Source organism: Dermacentor albipictus, chromosome 10 (assembly GCF_038994185.2).
Source record: "Dermacentor albipictus isolate Rhodes 1998 colony chromosome 10, USDA_Dalb.pri_finalv2, whole genome shotgun sequence".
Taxonomy (NCBI): domain Eukaryota; kingdom Metazoa; phylum Arthropoda; class Arachnida; order Ixodida; family Ixodidae; genus Dermacentor; species Dermacentor albipictus.
Window position 1 is genome coordinate 21,635,285 of NC_091830.1, and position 15,631 is coordinate 21,650,915.

At 45.5% G+C, this 15,631-nt stretch overlaps 2 protein-coding genes across 2 annotated transcripts in view; one reads left to right on the plus strand and one right to left on the minus strand.

The window, feature by feature from the left end:
* The window catches only part of Setd3 (SET domain containing 3), a 148,810-nt gene that overhangs the window by 36,221 nt on the left and 96,958 nt on the right, over window positions 1–15,631 (plus strand). The gene's annotated exons all lie outside the window — the stretch shown is intronic.
* On the minus strand, window positions 968–7,822 carry LOC139050840 (putative nuclease HARBI1). Its single transcript, XM_070527630.1, has 3 exons — window positions 7,553–7,822; window positions 7,395–7,459; window positions 968–1,115 (listed from the first exon to the last, which is right to left on the minus strand). Exons 1-3 carry the CDS (start codon window positions 7,820–7,822, stop codon window positions 968–970), a joined length of 483 nt encoding a protein of 160 aa, XP_070383731.1.

Here is a 15,631-nt window from a genome sequence, read left to right on the forward strand (position 1 = left end):
TTCTTCAATGTAGAACGGCCGCAAGACTTGTCACCACAAGGCATAGTGCAAGCTCAAAATATTGTACAGGAGGCTAGAATAAATGACCCTCCATGCAGTCACTCTGTATCTGTGATAAATGGGACCATTTCACGCAGAACACTCACAAGTGATAATGTGTTTTCTCTCAAAGTTGCTATGCAGTGCGTTTGTAAACACATTACCTATTGTATGCACACCATACATAACATTTCTGTGTGCTAGCCTAACTGTAGACTTAGAAACAATGAAGTGCATATGTACCCGCTTCCACATGCCGTACTTCAAGGGCTATTATATTGCTCATTACACCCGATAGGTGAAGGGGTAATATATTCCTGATCACACCCTTACACCCCATGGGTCGAAGGGTAATATGTTGTTCAAAACACCCTCAAGGGATAGGGTGTTATTGGAATATAGAATAACCATCATAAGGGTGTAATTCCCTATAAAACCCAGCTTTTTCAAGGGTGCTAGGGGGTTAGTTATAGACACCGAAAAAAACCCTTAGGGGTGTAAATTATTTGTAATTTGTAAAAAATTGTAATTAGGCCGGCGAACCTGCAGGTTCGCCGGCCTCCTCTACCGAAAAAGAAGACCGCGCTATTGATGACGTGGCGGATGACAACACGCCATGTTCGCTGGCCTTCCAAGCAGCGAAATAAGCGCATGCTGTGGCAGATAGCGCCTCCACTTAGGCTGCTGCCATCAGTCCTCCTGATCGAACCAATGTTTTAAACACGGCTAAAACACCCGACCTCGCGATATCTATAGTTGTTACACCCACGAAATATGCTGTGGTTTCACACGCCTCAATTGCGACGCCTACAACGCCGCGTCCGTTACATCTGAATGAAATAAAAATCTGAATGAGCCCCTGGCTGCAGAAGTTGTCGGCGGCACTGAAATCAATCCAGCAGCCCTACCGCTACCAAGATCATCATCATCAGGAAACAGCTTCAACCTCGAAGTTGACAGCAGCCTTGGAGTTTCGCCAAGCCTGGATGGACTCGACGTAGAAACGGCGGCCCCACGAGACGTAAAGTGTGCCCATGCGTAAGGCTCTGGCTCGGACGGCGCGCCGGATCACCGCGCTGAGTTATAGCACAAAAAAAAAAAACCTTGGCCCTCTTCGAGAGGGTCGAAGAAGTGACGTGTGTACTGCATGTCTCCTGGACTTGTTCCCAGGGTGCAAACTTGAACAACACGACCATATATAATTGAAAGTGTCGCTTTGGTGACACTTTCAATTATATATGGCTGACACCATGAATATTAATTTATTGAACGCGAAGGGGTCCTGAAGGGCTATTAAACAAGCAGAAATTATCAGCGTGGCCCATGTTAAAGTTCTAAATTCTGTGTTCACAAGAAACAAATTTTTTAGCCATTGGACATGTTATTGCTTTCAAACGCACTTTGAAACTAGATTGTATTGCTCTTTCGCGACATCCCGCTCTAGCGGAGTCGGTATTTTCAACAGAGTTCTTTTACGAGATCATTATGTTTTTTATGATGGGACAGGGCGGATATTGGCATTTGATTGTGTGCTTTATTCGTTTAGGTTACGGATTTAGGGAGCCCCGCATACCAATAAGTCCTGTGATTTTTTTCGTGCTCTAGACATATACTTCCTGGATGGTTGTCCCGTAGTGCTTGTCGGAGATTTTAATTGCATTTTAGACACGCCAGCGGATGTGCAAGGCCCGGGCTGGAGTTGCGCTGACTGGAACGCACGGGAGTTGCGTCGCCTCGTTCAGCCCTTTTCGTTGCTGGATACATATCGAATTTTTCATGGTTCTTTATTTTTCTGGACATGGCGACGTGGCTCATCGTCAAGCAGGTTAGTCCGTGCCCATGTGCCAAGTAATTTAGCTCAGTATGTCTCCCGATCTTTTGTGTCTTGTTTATATTTTTGACCACAGAGCCATGACACTTGAAATTTCTTTTCCTGGTTCCTCGTCACAAAAACCTTGGCGTCTCGACACACGCGTTCTACAGGACGCGCACTCGCGCTCTTGTTTGTCAAGTCTTGCACGCCTTTCTTTCTAGATCTTACCCAGATTCATGGGACGCGCTTAAGGTGCAGTGGCGTCTGTATTGTTGCTTGCTGAATCTGAAAATCTTGCTGAATAAATTGCAGCACCATGGTATCCGAGGGAAAGCACTATCATTATTGAATTCTTATCTATCATTCAGGCAACAAGTGGTATCAATCGACGGTACACAGTCTGAACTGAAACTTCTCATGTGCGGTGTCCCTCGAGGAAGTACGCTAGGACCTTTACTCTTCAATATATATATGAATAAGATAATAAATATTAACCATGACGCAAAGTTTGTCATCTATGCGGATGATACAAGTCTGTTTTTTTACCGGTAATACCATTTCCGAACGTATTTATCAATGCAACGTTGCAACGAAAGCTCTCCAGGATTGGTCCATAGTTAATTTTATGAAGGTCAACGAGGGTAACACTATATATATAAGGCTGCCATTTTCGGCCCAAAAAATAAGCTTATCCCACGGCGTGAAGACATTATTTTAAATTCACGTCGTGTAGAAATAATAGAACAGTTAAAATGCCTAGGCGTTATATTTTCCTCCAATATGTCATGGGATTGTCACGTTAATTACGTCTCAAACAAAATAGCTCAAATCACTGCTGTGATAGGTCGTTTCAAAAACATTCTTGCTACACAAACTAAAATGCTGATTTACAACTCAATCTTCAACTCGAATTTGTACTATTTCCATTTAGTTTGGGGTACCATAACGTTTACTAACCTTGAACGCATTCACCTAATCCGAAAAAGCTGTCTCCGACATGATTATAATACGTCATACCGACATCCAAGAGCAGCTTTATTTAGTCATTCTAGAGTGATTAAAGTACATAACTTCTATAAATATCGCCTCATTGTCATCTATAAATCATAAATTAGGAATGATATAACCAATCTCAGGAAATTAGCAGAACTAAAGAAAAGAATGTTAAGCTATCCAACAAGACGTGGCGAGGAATGGATGGTACCAACACCTAGACTTAAACTTGGACAAGAACGCCTTCACTTTATTCTTCTGTCTCTTCTTAATGGTTAAAGTCTCATTAATATCGATTTGCTTTCTTGTTCGCGCGAAGAGCTTCGTGCTATGTATTTAAATAACGTGGATTAAGTTTACTTATGTGCACATATTGTTGTTTCGCCTATACTTTAGTGAATCCTTGGTATACTTATCTTTTTTTTAATTGTACAAGTTCCAGTATTGCCTCCCTGCTGAGCATTAGGTTTGTAGACTCGTCAAGCTGCCCTGGTGTAACTTTTTTTCTGCAGCCCCTCCACCTGTATTGTAATATGAGGAAATAAAATTGAAAATGAATGCATGCATTTCTATGCGGTTCAAACGTAAAAACGCCCATATTCTCAAGTTTACGAGCCTGTTAAAGAAAGCAGGTTTCATCAAACCAGATAATCAAACCAAGTAACCAAACCATGCAGGGAACCAGGTAATCTAAATTAATTCAGTGCCTCCACTACAGCGTTCCTCATAACGCTGTTTGCCGTTTCGTGACGTCATACCACACATTCCAATTAATTTCAATAACATAATCAATGAATCAATCAGCCAATCAATCACTTGAGGCCAGATAAGACATGGCGCCAAACAAGCCAGTGCATGAGCCAGCAGTGACACATCATAGACAACGAGAGATATACGGGAAGCCTTCTCGTCTCGAGCCGCCTCGAGAAATCGCTGATCATGCAAATCCCTCTTTGAACCTCGTCTTTGCTGTGGAGCACATGGCGCGCACCAATCTACAGGTCCCAATATGCAGATCGGCGCTCGCCCCTATGCCATACAGCGTGTCTGACTTGTTGGCCCAGCGGGGAAAATCCGCGAGCGAATTCGCAGACACGGAGCATAAACAAAGGGCAGCTCGAAGGAGCACGTGTGTGATTGCATTAGCATTGGAAATGAGCGATATAGCGCAGTCTCGCAGAGTCTGCTCGCCGATGAGAAGCGACGCAGGTCTAGTGTTTCGCGGCTGAGTGCCACGTCTTCAGGGGCGCTGCTGAAACAACAGAGCTTCTCCGTGTTACGTGCCCGGCAAGCGACGTTGTCGTGGCAAGCAAAAACCAATCCCGCGGTGTAACCCTCGCCGCGCATTATGCTCCCGAGAAGAAAAAAAATGATCGAGGTCACAGGGGAATGAGGGAACTTCCTTTGTGACAGTGTTGCCGATGAAGCAGAGATTGAACGGCGCGAAATCTGCATATACTGTATATAGGACTATATATACGACGGGGACATGTGCCCAAACAGGGTCCTAACCTCATAAAAATAGATTCAGAGTCTATACAAAATCTATGGATAGGTCTCTAGAATTTTTCTACGGATATTTTTAAGCAATACTATAGTCAATCAAAAAGTGAAATTATGCTCTAAAGAGAATACAGAAGTTATATCTAATTTCGGATATAAACATTTGATATACTGTAGCCGATAAAATTGTACGTCCATAAGTCATGGCACTGTCCATTGACATGTTATAGACAATACTCGATGAGAAGTGTAAGGCCATAAGTATACCCATAGACTAGCCTGAACACAGTGTCTAGAATTTATCTAGACATGTGCGTAGAATTAGTTTAGAGACGGTCCACCGTGTAGGCAAATGTCAATAGACTTTCTATAAACTGGCTAAATTATTTTTGTAAGGCAACATTTAGTTAATATAGCTACGAGGTAAGAACAGCAATGCCTAGTGATATGGTCATTTGATATTCGATTGTCAATTCTACATAATGCTCAAATAAACGCGTTACTTCCCCCCTGTAAAACGAAACAGCGAGTGTCATGTCGCCTAGTTCCCGTTAAACGGTACGCAAACTATCACCCCAACAGGCGTCTGTAAGGCGTTTCAAAAACGACTTCAAGCTACAGCATTACGTGAGCGCGTGAAGCAGCTTATTTAATATGGTTATTTGACTATAAATCCTCAAAAATATTACTTGCCTAGCCATGACCGCGTAATTATGTCTTTCTATAGTATTTTTGCACACACAAAGCCATTGTGCTGCCTACAAATCGCTCATACACGCAGGCGCCGGCAACGCGTCCCTCGGAGTGGGCGCGGGAATGGCGGACACCATTGTAGGTGCCGCGGTTGTCTCCACCCTGTACGGAGGGCGGGCTCCTGGGGCACATGAGGAACTCTTGAGCTGCGCTGCTGTGCGCATGGGCTGTCGGTGAACAAACAAAGTTCCTCGAACACTCGGGCCTGGCTACCCGCATGCTCTACGCGACCTGATATTGTCGGTGTACGGGTGCGTGCGTGATGTGTTCTGTCACGGCGGTGCCCTTTCAATAGGGCACCGCCAAGAAAGAACAATAGCTTCGTGAAGGTGATCGCTGCAACAGTAATACTTCCATGGTCAGGCGCCCCTGCAATGACGGTTACGCTTCGAGAAAAAAGCTGCTACAACGGCAAATGATAGTAGCGACTTCAACTTTTATTACATAATTGGTATCAAAAGGTGAAAATAATAACATTGAAGTGAGAACTTTATGCAGGCGCTTGGATAAGACACAATGCTTGCCTCTAAATTTCTTAATGTGTTAGTAAGGTGAATAAACAACCCGCCACAGGTAGAGAACGATCCCACGTCTTAGCATTACATGTGCGATGGACGCGTAATGCGAAGACCTGGCATCGTTCCCCACCTGCGGCCAATTGTTTTTTCACCCACTTTAATTGCCATTCATTTTCATTAATTCAATGCACGCGTAATGCGAAGACATGATCAATTTTTTCAACCACTTTCATTGCCATGAATTCATATTTTGTTTCATTCAATTAGTATAAATACAAGTAACTTTATGTTTTCTTTGGGGTCCTTGTTTTGTTGGCTTCTTATGATGTGATTATTCAAAATTGGCCCCTTGGTCAACCCCCTTTCTTCTCGTAGGCTACATACATGGCACATAGCACATCTAGATGACGACAGCAGCAACAAGCAAATCATGGCAGACACTTTGAAAACGCACTTATTTTTAGGTTGCTTTCAATATTATATGTCATCATTAAAGATACTGTTTCACTTATTATAAATTTAGGCTGTACATAACCTTTCACTACACAACCTTCACATTTCTCAACAAATCATGAATGCTTTGCATTACCTAGACATCAAGTACAACTTACTATGGAAAATGTTTGAGAAATTTCACAGCATTAAATGCACAATGCAATTATTTGGCATCTGTTTTAGCACCACATCTTACTGACACTACAACTGCGTGTATGCACCTAGCGATGCTGGCGCTGCGGTTGGCGTCGCAGCTGCCACCGCACACTTCTCAAGTAACGCATGTGCTGCGCACGGGTTGTGCCGAACACGCCAATAACAGTGTCTTGAACAGCCGGCCCTCTCGAATAATGCATTCCAGACCCAGTGTTTCGGGGCAGACCGCATGGAATGGGGACGCTGTTACCATCAAGCTCACTACTATACTGCTGCTGCTCCTCTCGCCATCACTGTCATCGTCTGATTCTATATCGCCCTCAGAAAGGCGAAGGTTGCGAAACACAGCACATGTCGTAACAATGTTAGCCGCACGTTCCAGCTCATAGAGGAGGATGCGGTACCGCTGCAGGCAGCGGAAACGGCTCTTTAAGAGCCCGATGCACCTCTTCATCACGGAACGCATGGTGGCATGAGCTTTCTGGTTCTTCCCCTCGTGTGTCTGCACTGGATGATGGCCGGGAACTGGGTTTAGGAGCCACGGCTCCAAGGGTTGGTCACTGTCACCTGCACGAAGATGGAAATAGTACACTGAGTACTCGTACGACGAGAGCCAAGTTGGTAACTGAGGAAAGTTACAGCATCATTCAACAAAGGTAGAAGTCAGACCTTGTGAGTCCCAAGTAAAAGCATGAGTTGAGCATGTCCGTACCCGACGCAAACTGTTCACAAATTTACAAGTGTCTGCCAGAAGCAGAAGAAATCGACACTTCCGTTTGCCATTATTGACACAGTAGCAGCACTAATGTGTATTCATTTCTGCTTCTGGCAGGCACTGGGTGCAGTAGCAGCACTAATACATGTTGCTTCCGTCTTCTCCTGGCAGGAACCTGATAGCATGCTTGTAACTTACAGCTTTGAAGATTGCCAGTGGTGGCAGCAAATGTTTTCATTTTTTTGTACTCCTGGCACTCGTGTGCTTTTAATTTAGTTAAAAGTTTGTGCTGGAGCGGACAATACTGAAACATGACTGCGCCAAAAAACAAAAAAAATGTTTTGTCTCCCCGAGGAGGTATTCCCCTTGGAACCACCGGCGCAGCAGCCATATCATCCGCCAGACGAACGAGTCGTGGTCCGCCCCCGGTCGCACAGGCTCCACGGCCAGGATCCTAATTTCCGCGTCGCAGGTCTGAGGTAAAATGTGAACAGAGACAGTGCACGTTGACAAGAGCAACGTAACTGTCAAAAAGAATCGGCACCAGTAAACGTGAGGTTTACTTACGAACATGCAGTTGAGGGCGTAGTATCCCTTGCGGCACATGAACGCAGCCTTGCGTTCACCCTTGGGTGCGATAATGGCTATGAGGCTGCCGTCCACGCATCCTACGATGCCGGGAGTGGAACCGCGCCGAAGGAAACGCTCCTTCACGGCTGCCTTTTCTTCGGTCGTCTTCGGAAAATGTACCCACTTGTTGCGGGCCCCTGCGTTCGCTACAGCCTCTACCACGCGTCGCAGGCACTCGCTCACCCTTGACTGCGACACACGGGTCATCTCCTCGCTCCCTATACGGACGCTTGGGAGCTCCCTGCGACAAAGAAGCGCAGCGCACACAACACCTTCCGCTCCACCGAAAGTCCCGTCAGTCGTTCTGCTTCTAGCTCCCCCTCCAGTTCATCATCATCATTTATTGTCCCTTAAGGACCCCTTTCAGGGTATTACATAAAAGGGCGGGGCAAAAGCATGAATAAACACTATGGTCATTATTAAACTATGATTAACTTATTTGTTCAACGGTAAAAAAAACTTAGCATACATGCTAAGTTCTTCGCACAACAACCGCACCGTTTCATTCGAGAGGCGAGAAGGCCGTGGTAAATGGTCATCCGGCATGTCAAATGCGTCGTCTGGCTCTCCGTGTCCACGTCGGCGACGGCAAAGAGCCATCGCCATAGCGACGAGAGGGGCAGTCATTTTTTATTCCCTTAGAAACGACCCTGGCCCTGGCCGTGCCAAAAATTCATGCCTTATGCTCCGCATAATGAGTGCGTCAACGTCACTTCGACGTTTCTGGTTTTTGCACGTTCCTGACGTCGCGTGATTGACAGACAAAATGGACGCGGCCCGGTCGGTCATTTTCGTTCAATGGCAGCGCGGTGATAGCTCTCAAAAGGCATAAAAAAGTAATAGAATTCCTACAAAATTGCACCCCAGATGGCTAGATTGTGCCGTCACCGTCAATAACGGGATAACATGGCAGCGGCCGGGCCAACGTTGACAGCGTGAACACCGCGTCGCGGTCCGTTTAATCTTTCATCAAAATAAAAACCAGCAAGCTACAAAGAACATTATAAGCCTTATGTGAAACCACAGAATAAGCATTGGCGCGACAATACACAGTGTAAGAAATGGACAATAGTTATGATGTCAAAGTAGAATTCAGTATTCATATGCCATAAAGAAGAATAATACAATCTACGCAAATACTTGAAGGTAAAAAATCGAGGAACGTAACCTTAGGTAAAAGTTAACCACGGGCAAGAATGGTTCAGCTCGAGCTAGCTTGAATGCATAGAAGGGTGGAGAGTTCTGGGAATGCGTATATTTTTATATGTATCCATATATGAAAACTTATTTCTGCATAGCTTTCAATACATTATGTGTAAGACAGAAATTTCAACGATAAACAGCAAGAGCTAAGGAGGAACTTCACCGATTTGAGTAAAAAGGCCGAATAACTAGACCGTTTAACATACACACAAAAACTTTCGTGGAGCATTGCTTTCACTGTCGTACAGATGCAAAAATACGAATAAACCAGGCAAGTCATTCCGTACGACCTGCAAAGTTTGCAAGTTTTTGAGGCATTTTACGCTAGCTTTAGGGCAAATATGATGTGCAGCGCAATTTATATAAACACTGAACACAAGGTTCTCACTAAAAACAGCATTCTCTTAATTCCCAAAGCTTCATAAATGCCCGCTGGTATATGAAACAAACTAAAGAAATGAAAAAAATTACATGGACCAGATTTATTTATTCCCTACTGTGAACGGGTTTGCCCAACAACACGGCTAAGCAAATGAGGTTTGGGGTAGCATGGAGCATGGCCGGTGTGCTGTGCTATCGCATGACATGACAAGAACTTTATTTGAATCCTGAGGGACTGAGACCTCGGGGAGCCAAACCGAAGGCTCCCGAAGATCAAGTCGGTGGCTCCGCCCACGATGGAACCGGGAGATCAAGTCCCGCGGCAATGTCGTGGGCCCTCTGGACAGCCTGGAGTTGAATATCGAGATTGCTGCTCTTGAGAGAGTCCTGCCATTGTTCTTTCGTGATGGGTGGAGAGGCGTTAAGGGCTGGGCACAGCCAGAGCATGTGGTCAAAGGAGCATGAGTCATGACCACATTTGGGGCACGACTGTGAGTGTTCAGGATCTATCCTGTGAAGAGACCGAGGAGTGGGATATGTACGGGTTTGCAGGAGTCTTAGTGTGGTAGCCTGAGGTTTATTCAATTTGGGGTGAGGGGGTGGAAATGTCCTCCTGCCTAGTCGATAATGAGAAACAATTTCGTGGAATGTACTTAATGGATCTTTGTGGATGTTGACCTCGTTCCAAGCCTGGCTACCCGCGACAGCGCGGTGCGTGAAATCGCGCGCTCTCCGGTGGGCCTGCTCGTTAGGATTACATCCAAGCGGGTTAATTGAGCTGTCTAGATGGGCTGGGAACCACGAGATTTGGTATCCTCCTTCGGTACTCTCCCTAGTCCTTCGTAGTGCTTTGATCACAATACTGTACGCCTGTTCAGATATGAGGGCGGACGAGAACGATCTAACCGCGGTGCGCGAGTCCGAGAAGATGATAGCGGGAACTTTTGAGCTGTGAAAAGCCAGAGCGATCGCCGCTTCCTCCGCCACATGGGCAAACTTAGTATAAACAGAGGCTGCATTGACCAGGTTGCCCCCCACGTCTACCACCGTGACAGCGAACTTATCCCCACTGTCATATCTGGCAGCATCGACAAAGAGGGCATCTAGCTTCTGCTGATTGATCCTTTTAAGGATGGACTTGGCTCTCGCGAATCTTCTGCCTTGGTTATGCACTGGGTGGATGTTTCGCGGGACGGGGTCAACCATGATGTGAGCTCTGGTTTCCCGGGTCAAGCTAACTTTGGTCGCCGGTTCATGTCTGGGTTGGATTCCTGCTTCTTCTAAAATCTTAATCCCTGGCTTAGTGGATGAAAGTCTCATTATCTGAGCCGCTGTGTGAGCTTCTATTAGCTCATCGATGGTGTTATGGAGTCCTAGCTCCAGCAGCTTCTCAGTGCTTGTGGACTGCGGAAGGCCGAGCACGCGCTTGAGGCCGGTTCTGATTAGGGAGTCGAGCTTGGCCTTTTCCGCTTTACCCCAATTAAGGTACGGCGCGATGTAGGTGACATGACTCAGGAAGAATGCCTGATAAGCTCTGAGCAAATTATCCTCTTTAAGACCACCTCTTCGATTTGAGACGCGGGCTACAAGTCTTAGGACATTACTAGCCTGTCCAGTGAGCCTGTTGAGGGCCGTCGAGTTACAGCCCTTGGCATCGATGAGGAGACCTAGTATCTTGACCGAGTCCTTCCTCGGTATGGGATGCCCATTTTTAGCTCGAATTTCTACCGGCAGAGTTTCCAGAGGCGCAAGATTTCTCACCCCCTGTCTGGACTGGCGGTATAACAGTAGCTCTGATTTAGCGGGGGAGAGTTCAAGGCCTGTGTTTGAAAGAAAATCTTCGGTAGCCTCCAACGCGCTTTGTAACGACTGTTCGAGTGTGCTATCGCAGCACCAGCGTTTTCTATAACAATACGGCTCAGACAATTTCACTTCACGTGGAACCTCAGGCACAACGGCCACCTAACGGATGTTTCACGAATGGTGGAAGAATTACACAATCCGCATTTCGAAAGTGTACACGTGGGTCGTTTCAGGAGGCTCGATCAGGTAGCTGTTTCCATCAGCGAAAACAGCTACCTGACTTACTCCTACCTTGCCTGGAGGAGGCCATCCTGGCGACGCTACTTTATTAGTTCATATTGATAATCAAAGGGTTCAACGAAACTTCCTCTGGCGAGGAGTAAAGAATGTCAGAAAACACGAAAATTTGCCAAAAGGAGAAAAAGGTTGTTTTTGTTTAAGAAAACATGACATTTACTGACGATACTTATCAGCAATACCGCGCTATTCCTGCCCTGTCGGCCCCTGATGACAATAGTTGAGAAGGGAGGGCAAATGTGAAAACAAATGTGTTTGAACAGAAACACGCGCTAGAGACTTGTTTTGTTGAAGGCAACATTAGATACTGTAAAGGCCTTCACGGTGTGCATTAGGCTTATAAGGGGCCACGAGGGAGGTTAGACAAAAGCTTCTTATTGTCTCACACACCAGGAGACTCACCCGTAATAATGGACCGGATGCAATTTCGCATGTGTGTACCCGCTTATCAGTGCAAGTTGCACCATGAAGTTATATGTGATGCCAACTCCCTTCGAAACATTTTCTATATTTTATATACTGCAGTATAACATTTAGTGAACCTATTACAAACACTGTGAACACTACTATATATTCAATCACTGACTGGAAAGAAATCATCGGAATAATTTATTCCCTGATGCGATATTCCAAATCTCGCTGCATATATACAATTAGCGCACTTCATAATTAGGCTGCTTATTTCAACATTCAGAATAGCGAATTAAGCTTTTTCCTATCGAAATGCTACCAGTCTGTTCTTTGTCATGTGTAATTGGGTCCTGAGGATTACTTTTGCTCGTCCGGAGTTCAATAACATGAATACATGCACTGTGTATATCACTCGTGCACATATATGCACAGCTATGTACAGAAGTGTACTGTATGTACATGGCGCAAAAAGAAATATTATGGGGTTTTATGTACCAAAACCACTTTCTCATTCTGAGGCACGCCGTACTGGAGGACTCCGGAAATTTCGACCGCCTGGAGTTCTTTACCATGTACTTAAATTTAAGTACACGGGCGTTTTCGCCCCCATCGAAATGCGGCCGCTGTGGCCGGGATTCGATCCCGCGACCTGGTGCTCAGCAGCCCAACACCATAGCCACTAAACAACCAAAGTAGGTTGCATAACGCAATAACGATGCCACGTGCATCAACTAGCCCAATTAATCGTTCTGGAAGGACAAGTACAACGCAATTTGACTTTGAGTTTGTGGTAAACGAGCAGTGCGCAAACAGCTTACGCAATCTTGGCAAAGCTGCAGGGCTGGTAAATGCATAGTTTTACCTTTAACAGCCTTTAGAAAGCGCCTCGGCTGAGGACGCGTGCAACAGGTGATCGTCGCTGCGACGTCAGTCCCAACACGTCACCTCCGCAATTTTTTCAGTGCGCGCCTTTCCGTCAAGGGCACCACCTTATCTCAAAAGTAAAGCTGAGGAGCCGCGTGTTCAAGCTCATGCGTGATTTCCGGTAAGCAGCGATGGCAGCGTCTTTTTTACCACAGGAGCTGTTTAAGCTTTAGTTCCGCCGTGGAGCGTTACCAGAAAACTCAGCCCAGCTGCGCGCCATTTCGCGTTGCCTAGCAACCACCTGCGAGAGCACCGAGCCACGTAACCTCCTCGCACCCCACGCACGTATGGCGAAGTAAGGCGTGTAAGAGCTCGGAACAGCTGGCGCGGCGACACACCTCTCGCCTCCTCTACTCTGTGCGTACGTGCTGCTGGCATGGAAAGACCGAAGATAGTCCGGATACCCGATGAAGAAGCGGCTTACCAGGAAGAGCGCCTTACTGCCAAGCGAGAAGCGACGTGTCGCTGCCGAGCTGATCCGGAACACTGCGCCGAAGCTCCGGCTGAGAAGAGGCAACGCCGACTCGGGGATCCCGAGTTCCAGTGCAGGGAACGCGAGAGTCAGCGCCTGAATGGACGAGGTCGCCGAGAAAGCGATCGCGGCCTGCGATTGGTCGAAAACTTCCAGCGTCAAACCCGCCAAGACAACTTAGCAGAACCTAGGATAACCTCGCAATGTCTAGAAACAACTTAGCCACGCCTACCATAACTTCGCAAAACCTAGAAATGACTTAGCCAAGCCTACCAACAACTTAGCGAAACCTAGCATAACCTCGCAAAACCTACAAACAACTTAGGCAAGCCACGTAAAAGCTAGGTGATCACAAGCTCCTCTGTTGACTCCAGCCTTGCACCACTAGTCTTTTTTAAGTTTCCCTGTAGAAAGCGTCTATCTTTGCAAGCTTTTTATGACGCTTTCGCTCGTATTTCAAACGTCGATATTTACATGGAGGTTGCTTCACATCTACACTTACTAAACCAGGTTTTTTACATGTTTTAAAATTTTCTTGTAGTGGTTTTTTGACGTGCACCGAGAAAAAAGATTTTCCATAGCGTGCCCAATGGACTTGGGGCCAGGGCTGGGGTAGAAGCGCTGACCAGCAGCCACTGCAGCCTACGCTACTCAAGTCTGGCTATAATAAGTCAGCAGAGTACTCGAAATGAGTATCAAACTACATTAGAAGCCGTATCCATAGCCAAACGAAATAGGCAAGACTAATTAAACCAAACATGTCCGGCTGCTCAGAATCCTCACTTATCTTCGGCTTCCTAATGGCGTCGATGAAGACAAGATGGCGGCTGGCTCGATGTAGAACGAACTCTGAAAAGTGCGCACATCAATCCAAACTCGCGGTCGCCTGCCAACGCTCCACACAGCCATTTAATTTGAACGAGTCGGCTCTCTCCTACTTTCCGCTGAATTCAGTTGTCAAAGCCAGGCGTTCGTGTTCGAATCGTAATTACCGAACCCAATAGGTTATTGGGTCAACATTGCGGGAAGCCTTCTAAACGACTGAAGGAACATTTGTTCAAATCATGACTACCGAATATAGCAGTTTATTGGGACCAGCTTTGCAGAAAGTCTTGGAATAGCCATAAGGAGCATGTGTTCTAACTGTAGTTTCTAAAGATAACCTGTTATTAGCATCGACTTTGTTGGAAGCCTGTAGAAAGACTCGAGAGGCACTTCAAGCACGTTTTTCATTACAGATTACGTATAGAGTACGGTGGTCCCGTGTTCTATTTCCGAAAAAGCGCTGCCCTAAAACGTAGTCAAGAGGTGTATTTCCGAGTTTCCTGACGGGCAAAGCTGCCTGTTCTGAAAATAACACCGCACAAAGGTGTTTATACCAAGTGAATGGGTTGCCGGGAGGACTTGTGCAGATCGTACATCAATACTGATGTTCTCGATAATGAGAAAACTTTGTTTTTTGTCGAGACGCGTTGTAGTGCTTAAACGCGCGAGTAATCGAGAGACCAAGAATGTTCGCGCTGGTAATTAAAGCCCGTGAGTGGATAAAGCACGCCCGCGTCGGTTTCAATAAACTCTTGTTTGTTAAATGGGAGAAAACGAACTCAGAATTGTTTGCCGCATTATATAACGCCCGCATAAAGAAACAAACTTATTCGCTTAACTGACAACATGGAGTCACAGATGTAACCTTGAACCGTTCCCGGAAATACTGGATTGCAATGAAAGATTGCCAATCAAAAAGTTTAAGTTTGTATTTTAGGTTTCGAATTTGTTTGGACTTACGATGCATATGCCATACAGATAGCATAGCCAGCATACCCAGCAGACCATGCAGACCTAGCATTATTATTTAAGGATTTCAAACCAAAAATAATTAATGAACTTTAGAAAAAGTGGCAGCAGTGTTGAAAACAACTAGAAAGACGAAAATTTCTAGTACAGTAGAGGTTAATAAGTAACTTTCTTGGATTTTTACAACAAATACAAAGGAGGGTCAAGTGTAAGTGTGTACGCAGTTGCTGACACACTCAAACATACCCACTTGGGCATTACCAAAAACCAAGTGTAAGCAGTTATATATTTAAGTACATAATATTACCTCCCAGGGCTGCTTCATTAGTCTTGAGTAAGGGGTGTTTAGAATAACATGCAAGATAAAGGCAGTTGACCACAAAACTACATATGATTAAACAAAAATATAACACGTTGAAGCATACTGAACGCACTACTAGCAAAGAGTACAGAAAGAAATACAAAGCTAGAATGGGCCTACAACTAGAACGTTAAAGAAGAACGCATAGACCGAATTCAGAGAACAATGAGAAAATGGGAAACAACAAACATCCCATGAACTTCGAGAAGTAACGTGACGAAGCATACTGTAATGCACAAAGAATTACAAACAAAACAAAGGATGGCTTGAGTTCACCGGAAACGTCACGGGGAACATTTCTTTAGTTTTGTTGTAGTCATTTATTTTCTTCTTACACTTTCATTTTCTCTTTTCTTGCACTCGTTTTGTT

Coding starts and splice junctions, on each gene's coding strand:
- LOC139050840 (XM_070527630.1), bottom strand. CDS start 7,822: ATGACCCGTGTGTCGCAGTCAAGGGTGAGCGAGTGCCTGCGACGCGTG. Junction 7,460..7,552: donor ACGCCCTCAACTGCATGTTC/GTAAGTAAACCT, acceptor ATTTTACCTCAG/ACCTGCGACGCGGAAATTAG. Junction 1,116..7,394: donor CCGGGGGCGGACCACGACTC/GTTCGTCTGGCG, acceptor GCTATAACTCAG/CGCGGTGATCCGGCGCGCCG.